Source organism: Euwallacea fornicatus, chromosome 32 (genome assembly GCF_040115645.1).
Source record: "Euwallacea fornicatus isolate EFF26 chromosome 32, ASM4011564v1, whole genome shotgun sequence".
NCBI classification, from domain to species: Eukaryota; Metazoa; Arthropoda; class Insecta; order Coleoptera; family Curculionidae; genus Euwallacea; species Euwallacea fornicatus.
The window spans coordinates 941726-958262 of record NC_089572.1 but is presented as its reverse complement, the minus strand read 5'-3'; the positions used below and the strand labels follow the sequence as shown (position 1 = coordinate 958262).

At 36.4% G+C, this 16537-nt stretch overlaps 1 protein-coding gene across 2 annotated transcripts; it reads right to left on the bottom strand.

Annotated features, from left to right (window-relative positions):
- Window positions 1-2922: 2922 nt before the first annotated feature.
- Window positions 2923-14686, bottom strand: LOC136348361 (superoxide dismutase [Cu-Zn] 5-like). Of its 2 annotated transcripts, none has more exons than XM_066299137.1 (7): window positions 14527-14686; window positions 13972-14037; window positions 13163-13280; window positions 9102-9184; window positions 7589-7769; window positions 7415-7484; window positions 2923-3182 (listed from the first exon to the last, which is right to left on the bottom strand). In XM_066299137.1, exons 1-7 carry the CDS (start codon window positions 14530-14532, stop codon window positions 3083-3085), a joined length of 624 nt encoding a protein of 207 aa, XP_066155234.1. In that variant the 5' UTR covers window positions 14533-14686; the 3' UTR covers window positions 2923-3082. The 2 variants fall into 2 exon arrangements, with proteins under 2 accessions (XP_066155234.1, XP_066155232.1); XM_066299135.1 differs by lacking the exon at window positions 14527-14686 and adding an exon at window positions 14302-14481.
- Between the last annotated feature and the right edge of the window lie 1851 nt (window positions 14687-16537).

Here is a 16537-nt window from a genome sequence, read left to right as displayed (position 1 = left end):
CCGGACCTTTCGGTCTCTCGAGCAGCTTCACTTCACTTTACTCCTACGAAAAGACATGCACGGTGTCTATTTAAGAATTTTGCACTTCTGTTATCCGAAATGGGTTAATTTTTTTTTATCGCCGGAACACGTCAATTAATTAACAAATTTCGTGTAGGATTCAATGCGCCTCTTTCAACCCCCCTCCTCGCAGAGCCAGCCTCTCAAACATTTCAAATGGTGAAAGTGGTCAAGAGATATGTCGTTTAAAATGGATTTTCCTTCTCTAAATTTTGGTACCCCATTGGCCTGTTGCGTCATTAATTTAGACGTCTTTCGTAATTCTAACTTCATAGTTCCTTTTAGTGTTTTGATAGCATCGAACCTGAGATTTTTTTATTCGAACATGTCTTATCTTTGAGCTTCTGCATAGAACACGTGAAAAATTGAAATTCCTATTTTTAACGTTTTTGGTTTATGAAATGTTTGAAATATTTTGCGTTATATTCGGAACAATAATAAAATCTATTTTAAAAGTTTTCCCTGACATTTTCAAATACCGCTTCTTGAATAGTCCTGCTTGCCTCTGTGATTCTTCTTTTCAAATTCTGATAATTATCAAACTAGGTTTCGTTGTAAACAAACGATTTTATATGCCGCTATAAAAATAGTCTAACGACGTTAAGTCTGGTGATCTTGCAGGCCGTTCTATCGGTCCCCTTCTACCAATTCATATGTTGTGAAATCTTTTATCCAACTATTTTCGCATTAGGCGAAAACAATGCGGTGGAGCTTGCTGAAAATGTATTTAGTCTTCTTGCAAGATGTTCTCACTAACTTGATTTGTCAAATCAGTTATTAAAAGATCAATTACGTTTTCAAATAAATTTAAGTACAGCTCTCATATTAACTTTTCCCCAATACATGAAGGTTTTATATAGAATAAATAGTATTGTCGTTGGGGGGATGGCATTTCGGAAACAACCTTTTTTTCAAACGATGTCTTCTCTCCCTCTCCAAATTGACATATTTTAGTTTTTTTTTTAACAGTAGGAAAGATTCAAGTTGGCCACTTTCTAATGGAACACCCTTTATGTGTATTGTGTAGGTACTGGGACATGTGTGAAGATAATTTCTGGAACTTTCCAACAAAGAAACGCTTTTTTTCATCATTGTTTGTTAATTTAATGCAAATGTTACTGAAATTAACTAACCCTCGTGGGCTTTTTGATTGCACAACAAATCATTTTTACCTTACGATTGTTTAGTTAATTACTGTCCTTCAAATACAATACATACTTATGTATTTAGTTTATTATTTATTTTATTATTCAAATATCAGCTCGAAATAACAGTTTAATGTCAATTATTTTCGCTTTATTAATAAGTCGTAAATTACCTTGCAAGAACTTCAAATTTCCAGTACCTTTAGAAGTTCTCAATCTTTAACGTTTAAATTTAAAATTCTTCTAAAAACAGGGCCTCCTAAACGAATCTCAAACTGACCATTCCTTCACAAACTCCTTCACTCAACTTTTCTGCACGTCATGGTTTGATGGTACCTGAACACATGTGGATCATCGAAAATCTCCACGGTAGTTTCTGGCAACATGTCCCAATATCTGGCATTGAGAGATGGAGGCGTCCGATATTAACTGATTTCACGTTGGTTACGTCTGTTTTCCTAGTTTATGTGGACATTTGAGGCCGTTTTTATATGGTTTCGTAACCTCTTTAGGGTATAGGAGCAGATTCATCATCATCAGATATAGGACGCGGACCGCTTCAACAGAGCCTTGACTGGGATGTTGGTCTCTTCGATCAGCTCACTTTTTACATCCTCCGGTAAAATGTCCCCTTGTAACCCTGTGAGAACAAAGGCATGTGTTCTTTCCTAGATTGTGACACACGTGGGAAATTCCTGGTTTCCCGCCTCAAAATTTCATTTTTTTAATTGGCGCAGTCAGTAGGGTCTTCCACATTCATATATAACAATGAAGTTCTTTGCATATTTGAGGATGAACTACTCCTTACCTCATCGTAGATACTTGACCTTTGTGGTATCCCAGCTTACCTGAGAATAATAGCAGCGGGAGGACTATCAATACCTCTTTTCCTCTTGATAGTTGACGATGACTTAGGGAGGACTTGCTGGCTAGTGGTGAGAGACATATTAACTCCGATCTCATTGCAGTGTTTTACTTCGGCTATTTTGGTGTTGGTTAATGGCTTAAACCAATTAGATATTTCCACCTGCGTGGGTACCAAATTTAGTTATCTCGGTTGATGGCTTTTAAATTTTCGTTTTGGATGACGTAGAACTTGTACCTTTAGAGAACCGTATTCTTGAGTTTGCTATGTGGCTGAGAGAGTTTAGGGAGATTACCGGAGGTATTTAGTGTTTCTTGCATTTTTAATTTTCATTCTTACCATCGTTATTCTGTTTCCTCTTTCTTGAGTGCTTCACGCGGGTCTCATTCACGACCGGGAAGAGCCTCAAAAATTTACTGTTACCGAAAGCTTTTTTTATTTTATTTAAGAGTTCTTTACACATTAAGCAGGTTTGGTTCACTTTTAGTAGTGATTAAAGTTGCTGTTATGGGTTTATTGAACTTAGGTTTACTGATTAATCCCGAAAACAAATCAGTCGCTGGACCACTCATTGCTTTTCAAAGGGTCGATTCATACCATCGGAGTAAGGCGCGTCTGTGTTAACAACACAATCGTCACTGTCCAGAGCTTCACTGTTCGTTCACTGTGTTCAATGGTCCCCTAACAAGGGTTTCCCAATTACACAGTGCTGTGAGTTCCTTTCCACTTAATGGCCATGTACGTTTTTGGTATTACGACATATGGCATTCGTAATTCACTTTCAAAAAGTCGATACATGAGGTGCAGGAGCTAGATGGGTAATTAACGAAGTAGATAGTAAATGAATTGAAGTAGCTAGCTGAATTAAGTTTATTTTAGTAAAATTTATTCAGCAATAAATTAAAACTGGTGCCTTGAACTTATCAGACTTTACATGTAATATTAGCATATTTACAGCTCTTGTTATTATTAAGTGTTCATACAACGCACACACCTTTTAAAAGTATGTATCTTAGAACCCCATTCCATTTACGCCTGCTATGGTCAATCCTACTAACGCGGTAAATGCTGATGTAGCCACAAGGCTGCTAGTCCCACTGTTTAAGTCATTCCTGGAAAATATAAACAGTTATTTCGGTGCATGACCGGAAAATAGAGTTTTTCAAAATGAGCCAGCAGATTTGAATCTGGAAACGTGAAGAAACCCCCTAAACACATTTTCCGTTACGTAAGCAACAATATACACTGGCGAGCATAAAATTCGGCCTGCGCGAAGTCCCGACCTAAATCCCATAGAACATGTTTGGGACGAGATGGAAAGACGTCTTCGCAGTCTTGTACCCGCTCCAAGAACGGCTAGGGAATTGCGAGAATTTCTTCAGGAAATATGGAAAAACCTACCCTAGGATGTTATTCGCAACCTCATTGAAAGCATGCCCCGACGCTTGCAGGCTGTCATAAACGCTAGAGGGGGAAATACGCGATATTAATGTCATTATGAGTTTTTTTTCGGTAGCACAAAATAATTTTTTTGGAAGTTAGGAAGGCAAACATTTCGAAAATACTAAAGTGACCCGAATTTTATGCTCGCCAGTATATCTTACAGCCATCTTCCCCTGGCATTTTATTGTTGTTTATATTTGAGTTAAAGAAATTTAAACATGCCTTCAGAGCCATTGATACCCTTCAATGTTCTGTGGCATTGTTTTGCAGACGGAAAGTTCAGAAAAACGTACTATTGAGTTGTCCATAAACTCATTGCATGTTTTTCCATTGAATGAATTTTTAATCATTCGATAACAGTGTTAAAACCTCGGTCAAAATTGGTTTGCCAAAATTCAATTTAGCAATTTTACTTTCAAAGATTCGGTACGGTCAGGAGGGTCAAATGAGGTTGATGAAGACAAAATGGAGACTGTGTCTAACGTGTTGAACTAACCTGAACTAACCATACGGGAGATTACTGGCAGTCTAAACGTATCGAAATCAATGACTAAAAATCATTTCAAGCATATTGGATACCTTAGTAAACTCAATGCATGAGTGCCACGTGAACTCAATGCACTCTTTAAGCAAGAAGAAAATTACTCGTTTTTGAAACATATGATGAAAGGTGATGAAGAATGGATCGTTAACAACAATGTCGTACGTAAAAGGTCGTGGACGAAGCGTAATGAGCTAGCTTAAAGCACTCCAGAAGCGGATATTCACCAAAGAAAAGTTATGTTATTTTTTGATAGGATTATAAAGGTGTCGTCAACTGGATCAATCAAGTAACGAGATAAAGAAAAAATGTGCCGTCAGGATTTGTAATTCGTAAGGGTGTAGGGTTTTATCAAGAGAATGCCAAACTATATACAGGTTTGACCATCATCCAGAAATAGCCAGAACTTAGATGAGGCGTTTTGCTGCGACCACCCTATTTCTTCGACTTAACACCATCGGACTATCATCTGTTTCGATGCAAAATGCCTTTAAGGGAAAAACTTCCGCGGCTGATGAAGATGTGAAAACGTACATTTTTTGCAAAAAAAGAATTTAATTTTTATCAGCGCGGTATCATGAAATTGCTCTAAAGATCAAAAAATGTTATTGAACAAAACGGGAAATGCACAATTTAACCAAGTTGTCATTTTTAGTTAAAAAAAGTGTTTTTAATTTCCATTGTAAAATACGCAATGACTTTGTGGACAGGCCAATAACGAGGATCAGAAAATGGTGTTGCCGATCCCCTAGGTCAACTTTCGGTCTTGACCTTAGGGTTAACGACAAAAATATAACAAAAAAGTCATATATTCTGGTTGAACGTAAAGGGTAAATAGAGGGTCCTGCAATACTACATAAGACTTCCTTAGCTTTTGTACCAATAAAGTTAACAACATTTGTCTTCTGCAGGATTATACAGCACATAAACCCATACTTCCAGAAATGATTTCCTAAGTACAAAGAGATCCCGAAAAGTGTGACGATATGCAACTTCTCAAAATTTAACGAGAAATTCAGAAATTACAAAAATAAAATGGGGGGGGGGGGGGTATTTAAAATAGCAAAGCTGTATATCGCCACAATTTTTGGGATCACCATGTACCTTAAAAAATAATTTACGAAAATATGCCTTTATGTGCTGTGCAATCTCGCAGAAAAAAAATTACTAAATTAGTGCACGAGTTGAGAAAGTCTGACACACTATCGCAGAACCCTGTATAAGAACGATAATATTGTTTGTAAATCCCAGACTGGCCAGTTTTCCGATCCACTCAGGTAGTGTGATAAATCCATTTTCATGACAACTCTGTTTTGATTATGAAGGAAGTCAAATTGGATTTAATAAATTAGTATAATTATCAAGAGACTAACATCCAATCCATAAAAATCTTAGTTACAGTGTGACCCGTAAAGTCTGCATCATATGGAAACTTTTTTCACTTATGGAATTGGATAAATTTTAACTTTGTCTTCGGGTTGTGCTTCAGAAATGATGAGAAATGACATACGAATTGGAAAAAAATTACTATAACTGTCAAATTGCCATTTCTTTTGAAAAACATTCAAAATGTAGCATTGTTTACCAAAATTTTGAAAATTCACAAGGACAAAAGTTTCCCAGTTTCTTATTTCCTACCCAAATGGCAATTTTCAATTTTCTCGAATGACTTTCGTTTTTTGTTATTTTCTTTTTGTATTTTTGCATTTTCGAAGTGTTCACATCGGTGAGCAACAATTATTTTACGCTAACATTTGTTTATATCTAATTCCGTGCCAATAAATTTTGTAAAAATACCGGAATAAGGTAACCTCAATATTTTCTTTATGAGCTAGATCAACTTTGCTCCAAGGCGAACGTAGCGGCTTTAATAAATTCAACATTTTCTTTAAAAGATGAATTTGTTACAACTTTAGCTAAACAATACTCATTCAGAGAATTACTTTGATATACTGTAATTATTCTTACAAGGCTGCTGACCAATTTAAATATTTTGAAAATTCAGGAATACGAAACAGTTAAAAAAAAAAGTCATCCTAGAGAATTGAAAACTGGCGTATGGGTGGAAAATAAGAAACTGAGAGACTTTTTCCTTTGTGATTTTCCAAAATATTTAGAAATAATTGTAGATTTTGGAAGTTTTTGCAAAAAATTGCAATTTGACAGTTATAAACAGGCATTGTTTTTTTGATATGTATGTCATTTCTCAGCGTTTCTGAAGCACCACCCGAAGGCAAAATTAAAATTTACCCGAATTTATGAGTAAAATAACATTCCACATGATGCGAACTTTATGCGTTACGCTGTATACAAGGTGAGTCGGGAGGATCGTGCCAAACTTCAGGAGCGTGTTCTACATGAAAAATGAATGTAAAAAAACTCAAATGTTGTTATCCGATTTTCGTTTGTTTACAAGTTACAGCGTAAATAAAATTAAAACATAAAATTAAAAAAATTTATAATTTTCATAAGAAATTCCATAAATGAACGTTTGGATATCATAGCAAATGTTCAAAAATATCGCCATTAGCTTGTAAACATTTTCGGCTTCGTCTATGAAGAGCATTCGTTGCGCTCCTGATTGTTTCATGTCTTTCTTTAATGGCAGCTGCAGCATTTCTAATGCGTTGAATTAGTGCATCTTGAGTGTCCACTTTTACTCTGTACACTTCAGTTTTAAACCAACCCCACAAACAATAGTCTAGTGGTGTCAGGTCTGGAGACCTTGGAGGCCAACTAATAGGGCCACCGCGACCGATCCAACGTCCAGGAAACGTTTTGTCTAAATGTTGCTTAACTTTTATGTTTTAACTTTATTTACGCTATAACTTGTAAACAAAAGAAAATCGGATAACAACATTTGAGTTTTTTTACATTTATTTTTCATGTACAACACGCTCCTGAAGTTTGGCACGATCCTCCCGACTCACCCCGTATATTCAGGCACGGTATTAGAGATACATACGTACAGGTATATCCCAAGCAAAAATGACCAGGAAGCAATAGGTAATGCTGCGACAACAACCAACATTTCAAGTGATTTAAGTCGCTACTCAGAAAAGAAGTGCATAAGAACGGTTTAATAGAAGATATTGTGACATTATGATGGTGTGCGCTACTAACTTTGATGGGTTATGATATTTCAATTGACCTTAATGCGGATGAAAATACACAAATAAAACTGTTTACACCGTACTTAGCCTCGTGACGGAATTCTGCCTCTTCGCATGATCAAGCACTTAAAAACGAACAGTTTCTATTAGTAAATCACATAAACGACAAAAAAGGTAACATTTTTATTGTTAAAAGGCAACATAGAGAAGCATAAACCAAGGAACACAAGTTAGACAATATAATTACTTGGTTCCAATGACGCCACATCCAATCCGAAGACCGGCATGTCCGGTGGTTTTGGAGTCCTTTTCGTTACCTGCAAATTAAAAAAAAAAAGTCCTATTCGTGACACGAATATCAGAATCATCTCTATATATCATTCAGCAAGTAAGTCGCATACTGTAATAGTATCGGTCTTACCTAATCCCATGTCGTCTGGATCGCTATGGATAACGACACTTCTACCAATAATGTTGTTTTCCCCAGACAAAGCAATGACGGTGTCGTTAAAAGAGAAAGCAGCTACTTCTGTATCGTCAGATTCAATATTTCCCAAATCTCCTACATGGCGCTCAGAGGCGTCGGGTGCCCCATGAGATACCTAGGAGAAATAAGACAATAAGATTTGTAATTGGGCAGAGGGGTAGTCAATGATCGAAGCATTAAATTCATTTAAGCTTTCGTCGCAAGGCGATATACATAACTACCAAAATAGAAGGAGCTTAATGAGACTCTTGGAAAAAAACTTAACGGTTTCCATGAGTTATTTTCTAATTGCTCAACAACTGCTCCCATAGCAAAATCTGATGCATCTACTGTCAATGAAAGTGGTGCTGACAAACTAGGATGTACTAAAATAGCAGCGTTAGCCAAGTCAAATTTACAAGTATTGAAAGCTTCTATAGTTTCATCGGTCCACTTGATAGTTGTTTTATCATTCTTTTTGCAATTTTTGTGAAGATCATGAAAAATGATTTGATGATGTGCTGCTTGAGGTGTGTGCATTTGCGATAAAAGTTAATCATTCCCAAAAAACGTCTGAGATCAGAAAATGATGTAGGAAGAGGATAGTTTGAGATGGTGGAAACCTTCTCGGGAAGAGGTGAAGAACCTTTTTCAGAGATTTGGTATCCGAGAAAACGAACTTGATGTTCACCAAAAACACATTTATCTAAATTTATTGTCAATCCATATTGATGTAAACGTTCGAAAATAATTTTTGAGGTGTTCCTTGTGTTGAGTTTCGTTGTTCGATGCATTTAGGATATCGTCAATGTAAGAAAAACAGAAATTCAAATTTCCAAGTACTTCATTGATGAAGCGTTGGAATGATTGTGCTGCGTTTTTTAGTCCAAATTGCATCCGTGTGAACTCGAATAAGCCAAAAGGTGTGATGATAGCTGTTTTTGGAATTGATTCTTCCTCGACTGGAATTTGATGAGAAGCGCTAACGAGATCGATGGTAGAAAATATTGTTTTTCCTTCGAGGAAATATGAAAAATCGTGTAAGTTAGGAACAGGATATTTGTCATCTACAGTAATTGAATTGAGTCTGCGATAATCACCAACTGGTCTCCAACCAGAAGAGTTTTTTTTGGGAACCATATGAAGAGGACTGGCCCAAGGACTATTGGAAGGACGACAGATACCTAAGTCAATTAGTTGTTGGATTTCTTGTTTAGCCACTTTAAGTTTGTCTGCCACAAGACTATTAAGAGAATAATTTCCATATAGATCAGTTTCTTCTTCCTTTCGCTTTTTAAAATTCAAATTTTAGACATTTCTGGAAGCTTTCTTGATCTGATGGACTAATTCCTGTACAATTCTGACTATCTTACTTCTGCTAAGATTGTCGTTCTAATGGGACAGAGCTTAACATGGCGTTAAACATTTAAGCCCGTAAACTTTCTGCTGCGTGTTAAAAACTACTTACATTTTTTGGATTGAAGTGTCCGCCAGTGGAAATACATCCATTAGACAAATCACCGTAAACGTGAATGTGGAAGCCGTGAGCTCCTAAAAATAGAACAAATTTACATCACAGTTTTTAATTTGTAGAAGCCCAATGGACTTCTGCTGGAAAAATTTTGTAGCAAACACATTTGGGTTTTGCAAAATTCAATGCACACTTTTCACCATTATACAGGATGAGCTTTTTCGGCGATAGGGGAGGGATCTCGACAATTGGCAGAGCTACGAAGTAGTTTGAAGGAAGAAAGAATTGCAGTTTTCGAAGGCCAATTTGAAGCCATTTTAGTTTTTTTTGTCAGTTTATGATTATTATACAGTGTGTGCATACAAAAAGTATGGAATATGTAAATTAGTTTTCTCGGTCCAGAATTAAAAAAATAAAAAAGTTCCTGGACACTTCGTCTTTCGTTTAATATTCCACATATTTTGGTTCGATAATATTAGCTGTGACGTTGTCATTGTTCCGAAATGACGTCAGCGCTAAATTTTCTTACCCCTGTTTTTGCTTATTTTCTGTAAAAAGGTGCATCGTTGTTCCATATAAGACATAAAATTTTTTGCTGTGTGCGAACAGTGCTCTACCACTGGAAACGATCTCCGTTTCGAAATCATCCTGGATCACGCGGTTTCACTGCCGTGCACAACGCCTGTTCTGAAGGAAAATTGCTAGGAAGACGTGCTGGAGGAGGCAGACCTCAGGTGATTGATGATGAAGATGCATTGGAAGAAATATATCGGGATCCAACTATGTCAGTACGAGATATTGAACGTCGGACAGTCATTCCAAAACCAATTGCACGTCGAATTTTAAAGCGGAATCTAATGTACCCATATCATATCCAAAGAGTACTAGGCCATTCTTCCAGGAGACCTTTAACACAAAGTGGATTTTTGTACACGAATGTTACGGAAAATGCGTCTAGATCCAACGTTTTTCGATCGCATTCTTTGGACAGATGCGTCTTCATGCAAGCGAAGTGGTATTTTCAACATTCGTAACTTTCACAGTTGGCAAATAGAGAATCCACATGTTTTCATGGAAAATAATTTTCAGCATCAGTTTAAAATCTACGTTTGGATAGGGATAATCGATAATAAAATTATAGAACCAGTAGAATTACCCAAATATTTAAATGCTGAAAATTATTTGCAATTCTTGCGGAATCAGCTATCAGTTTTACTTGAAGATGTTTCTCTGTTAATAAGAAGACAAATGTGGTTCCAACATGACGGATATCCTTTCCACTATGCACTGGTTGTGAGAGAACACCTAACAAACGTTTTTCCTGGTAGGTGGATTGGACGTCGATGACCTATTTTGTGGCCACCACGCTCGCCGGACCTAAATCCATTGGATTTTTTTTATTGGGATTGTTTGCAAGAAAAAGTTTACACATTGCTAGCAGACAATCGTAAAGAGCTACGACAAAAGGTCTTTAGAGAAGCGCAGGAAATTAACGAAGCTCAATATCGATCAGTCAAAAAAGATCGATTATGCCTAGATGCCAAACGTGCATTAGAGCCAATGGGGGTCATTTTGTACACTTACTTTAAGTTTTTTTTGTATAATTTATATTATTTGGTATTAATTTTCATTAGTAGCGCAAATGAACGGTTTTGCAATATGGTGAAAAAATTGTACTTGTTCCATCTAACGAACTAAATAAATATTTTCTGTTTAAGGAACACATACTTATTACACCATTTTAGAATCTAGAAGAACGGCACTATTTTTTGAGCCTAAGGGCTTCAAGATAGCTGTACATCCATTGCTACAGTAGGGAGCAAAAGTTACATAATAGAAGTGGAGTTATCAGAAATCAGTTAAAAGAAAGCTGATTTTTAAAAATCCGAAGCATACATGTAAAGTCCATTGATGTGTTTTTGGACAATGACCATTGACGAAACTAATACAGAAATTTTGCTCCTCTACTTGGAGCGGTGTAACAGTGATAGTACGAAATATCATCAAGCGATGATAATTTTTGTCGATTTTGAAAAAAGTGTAAATATCTCGAAATCCATGATATTTTCATTAATGCTATTTCTTTATTTTCTGACTTCTCAAAAATGGACCTTCCATCAAGCGCAGTATTGTCGAAAGTTTACGAGACACCCTGTATAATAAATTTTTTGATCATTTTTAGAAATATATTTTTGTTTGCGTTAACGCTAAAATAAATTTTAATGAAACATATTGTTAATATGTATCAATTATAATTATTTTTTAATACATGTTCAAATTCAAACCCTTTTTAAGCCTGGCAGTATCCCAAACAGCGGCAAAAACTCATACTGAACCATATTTATTGTTTTTTAACTAACATCAGCGCATCCTCTCCTGAGTACAATTTTTAAACGTCAATTGTTTCAGGTCTAGTTTTTTCGCACATTTTTCAAATAGCCCCACAAAAAGTGATCTAAAGGATTAACATCCGGAGACCTTAGTGCCCATTCAATAAACCCACGTCTTGCAATCCATCTGTTGGGACATGTTACGTCATCGAGATACTGCCTGACCTGAACTGCATAATGCAGTAATGCATCACCGTGCTGGAACCATCAATTTTGGTGATACGTTAATGGGTTATTATTTCTAAGAAATAAAATTCCTAAAGTGCCGATTAATTAAATGTTGTACAAGTTCACGTTTTCTTAGCCCGTTTAAAGTATTTTCAAAAAAGTAAGGCCGAACCATCTGGTTTTTGACAATCCCTGAATACCGGGTGTCCGCATATAGGAGTGATTGTATCCCAAATGAACAAAATTTGACGTTTGTTGACAAAAAATTACTCTTCATAAAAATTTTTACTCGTTCCAAAAAATCTTCTCACCCTGGAAAAAAATGATTTTCTTATATCAGGACCTTTATCAGGATAATTGCTGGATATTTTAAAGGAAAAATGTGGTGTATTCATTCACGAATAGTACTTATTACATTGCGGTTTTTGTTTATTTACTCGAAAACGGTGCGTCCTACGAAAAAAAGTCAAGAGACTTTTTTTCTTCCAAATCGAACACATAATAAAAAAAGGAACAAAATATTGGAAAATAACAGTGGCGTACCACATTTTTTCTTTAAAATATCCAGCAATTATCCTACCACAACAGCCACTGTTTTTAGCGTAAAATACGCACCGTTGCTAACTCTCAAATCCTGCAAAATTTTATTAAAATGTCTCAAGTAGTTTCGGAAATATTTAAAAAATTGTAATTTTTTAAAAAAGAAATTTTCACACCCTGTATTTCCGCAACGAATCATTTTTGGGATATAGTCTATATGACTAAATTACCTTCATTTTAGCTGTAGAATACGCTCCCGAAGTTATGTACCGTACTTAAGAAACACCCTGTATAATAGCTCAACTATTATTTGTAGCTTGGCCTAGAGATATTCGGTATAAAAACATCAGGTGAAGTATAAAAATAATACATTTATTTTTTAGTTGCAGTTTGATTTTTATCAATCGGAACTAATCCTACAGTATCAGATTCGCAACTAAGTTCTCGCAGTTCATTTTTAAATTCCGCATATCATTAAGTGTTTTAAACAATTCAATGGAGAATGTTTTGTTCTACCAGAATCGACGTTTTCTTTTCTCGTCGGAGTTGATTTTTGTTAATTTTTGGATTATTACAAACGAAATATCAAGTTGAAAAGAACGAACACCTTGGACATATCCTTTTTTTGCTTTTAACCAAGGTTTAAAGAAGCTGCTCGCGACATTTGTGCTGTGTAGGGACAAAGTGTCGTAGCTGAAAAAATCGCTCGAGGTGGATATGCCATGGTCAGCAATTGAAGTTTTAACCTCAAAGACGCGCCTTGTTCTGGTCATCCTGTTGAATTCGATCAAAAACGGTTGAAGCAATTTTTACACGCATTAAACGATATGAGAACTGGCAAGGAAAACGGAGTTCTCCCACACTGCTACAAAGAAGCGACTCCAGTCGATAAAATTTTGAAAAAAAAAAAAAATGGCGAGAACGTAGCTGCCAACCCTATGGTTAAAGGATAACACTTACCCTTTCGAAGCCCGGTGATTCTACCTTGGATCAAGACACCATTTAACGTTTCGGTGAAATTCACCAATCCTTCTACAGAAGATCCATTAAATGGAGTGATGTATGCACTGGCACGGTTCTGCGTGAAGTGTGAAATATCAGTTAGGTATCATTTATAAATGAAATAAAGGTATGTGAAGGTGGCCTCGCCACCTGCAATCTCTTTATTTTTCAGTTTCAGTTGCGTGAGGCGTATCCGAAGATATGGTTAAAAAGTATGCAACAAAGTGTAGGAAAAAAGCGTAACAAGACAGCGTGGAAAAAATAGTGCAAAGCAAAAAAAAATGTAGAAAGTGCATTATTGCAAATAAGAATAGAATTAGCTGGTAAAAACAACTGTTTCTGATAACTATTTGAATATACTTAATTCTAGAATATTGTAACGAGTCGGACTTCACTTAAATAACCGCAAATTAACATTGAGCAATCACGAACTTGGCAAATGCATACACGGGGGTTTCCACTGAGAATATCGCGTATGAATATCGGTGGTATGCGGGTATGTAATTTAAAAAAAACCTTTGTCCTCCGCACAGCAAATTTTGCAAAAAGAATTGCCTAAAGTAGAGAAGTCGTCCTGGATATTAATTTCATGACGTCATTACACATAAATGCCCTGAGGTGGAATGTTACACTCAATCTTCGAACACAGAGCGATAAAGAGGGCAGTTCAGAGGTTCGTGCTTTAATGCCGCTGCGAGCAGCCGGTGGACCAAATATCACATCAAATAATTCTCAAATCTTATGAATGACGAATATCTCATACCTACCTCGGCTGAGGCGACGGCTGCCAATCCCAGAACTATAAGACCACTCAACATGTTGATGAACCGATTCTGAAAAAGAAAAATCGCAACTGATCAGCCGAACTACAAGACCACAAACTGCTAAAATCAATTACAACAATAGTTATTATGTCAAGGATATATCAACTGGTTGTTTAAGGTAGATAACCACAGGCGTTTATTTAAACCTGTGATAAAAACACAAGTAGAGTGTATTCTAATTGAGGCTTCTTAGGGCCAGCTAATCGCAAGCTCAGATCTTGCGGCACTCTCTCTAGGTGTGATCGCCTTATTTTTCATTTTATTAATTCTCACCGTTTTCTGATACGAAGTCGTAGATTTTCTAATCATTAGCAAAAATATGAAACCGATCAACAAGCGGCAATAATAATCGTTAATGGCGCTTTTAGCTGCGCAGTTGAAACCACTTCTAATCTTCCGTAGAATACTGTTGAAAGAGGCGATCAGCACACATGGCATATACTTATTTGTGCGTTTACGTCTAGTGGAACCAGGTGATAAACAAGTAAATTGAAGTACCTGCATGACTGGAAGATAAAAACTGACACCAAAAGGATCAATACGTACTACACACACAAGGTGCCCCGTGCTTACGCAACCGAACCTGAATGGAGATTAACCTTAACAAGATTAAATATTATGTTCTTATATGCGAACACTGTAACCGGTTGTGCACGCCTAGTTGAAGCTTTAATATACAAATGATTGGCATAAACTCATTGTTTAAATGTCTGTTTGCAATGGTGCTAATAGAATGGAAGTATTCGCAAATTTCCATTTTGAAGTTCTGTTAGTTACTCCACGTTCATTGTACCTATTGCAACGCTAAAAGCACCAACCTTAAATTGTTGCTGGTTATGTTCCAATTTCATCACATCATTCAACTTTTCCGTAAAACGAATTCCGTGCAGTACAATTTCAATCAGTCCGCACCATGGAACGGATCAACGCAATATCTCTTCTGATGAATCGCTAAACCCCCAATCGCATAGCGTAAGCATTGATTTCGAAGTACCTTTTATGCAAAAAACAATGGAAAATTATTGTTCTTTATTGGAATCAGGTCTTTCTGAACATCAGCTCTCCACAGAGGATTATTTCAATAGATTCGTGAAACATCTGGAAACATACGACGTAGTGAACGAGATACAAACATTGTGCATAGGTGTAGGCGCATTCCTATTGATTATACATATTATATATTAATGGATTTTAACATGGGTGGTGTTATATACCTTCTCATCCTTAAACCCAGCGTCTGTCACATATCTTCTTATCTCAGACAACATGAACCTTTCCCAATAATATGAGGTTATCATAGGAATAATTTAGAACAATTGGACTATCACCAGCATGCCCTTTCATCGGTACATGGACAATTAACTGCGACCAAAGTCTCAAGTCCCCGGGTGTCTGCCCTTAGCAGTGTAATTTAGATAAGTTATCCTACACGCATGTAAGTAAGTTTCAGCCCCAAATAATAATCATTATCATTATTCTTCAGGCAGAGTACATAGCGCTAGAAGCTCTTAAATTCCTTCAAACAAATAGTCCAGAGTAAAAGTATAGAAGGTTAGTAAGAAAATAAAGAGTTGTTAGTGAGTTAGCGAGTCGTCTCAATCCTGACAAATCTACATCGTGGTGTCGACCACGTATAAAATACCGGCCACAACACAAAATTTTGGTGTCAGGAGTGAGATCTTCAGCCACGATCGTGGACAGATAGCCTTGCAACAAGGTTCCAAGAATTTGGCGGATTTCAATCCTTTGGGCACTAACAAACCATCAGAAACGTTCAACTATAGTGGAAGGATTGGTTGTATCAATCAGATCATCCACTGGACATCAAATTTGATAATTCCATACAGGGTGGGCTTTTTAAAAGTATAAATGCCAATATCTTGAAAATTATGCCAGCAATAGGAAAATCCAATAACACATCTAACATATTATCATGGAAGAAGACGATGATTGAGGATTTGATGAACTTACACCCCATACCAAATACATCCCCCCAACCCAAGTAATTTTTTACATAGCACGGGCTCGGTTGCGACATATCGTCGGAAAACACTTTCAATAACTTTTTCAATGGCACTAAATTTTCTGGAATTCCTTCCTCAAATACCTAAAATGCCAAATCCATGAGTGAGACACCTAGTCGTTGAAACAAACGATTTTCAATTGAGTATAAATAATAGAAATGATAATATATATATAGAGTGACCCATTTAAAACAGTCCACCTGAAATATCTTGAATGGAATTTCTTTTCTTCGGAAAATCCCGAAAAATGTCAATTTTTTTTTAAGGGGGACATTTTTAGATTATAAAATCATAGGTGTAGAGTCATCCCCCTAGACGAGGTGGCAACCCCTTCAAGAATCTTAAGCGGCGCGGGGGGTCAAGTCGCATATCAAATCAAAAGTGTTTAAATTCTCTTTACGAATATGCTGAAAGTTTTTTGCTCCGTCTTTAAATATTGTAAAAAAACCGTTTTAAAACATTGATGAAATCAATCGAAAAAACTC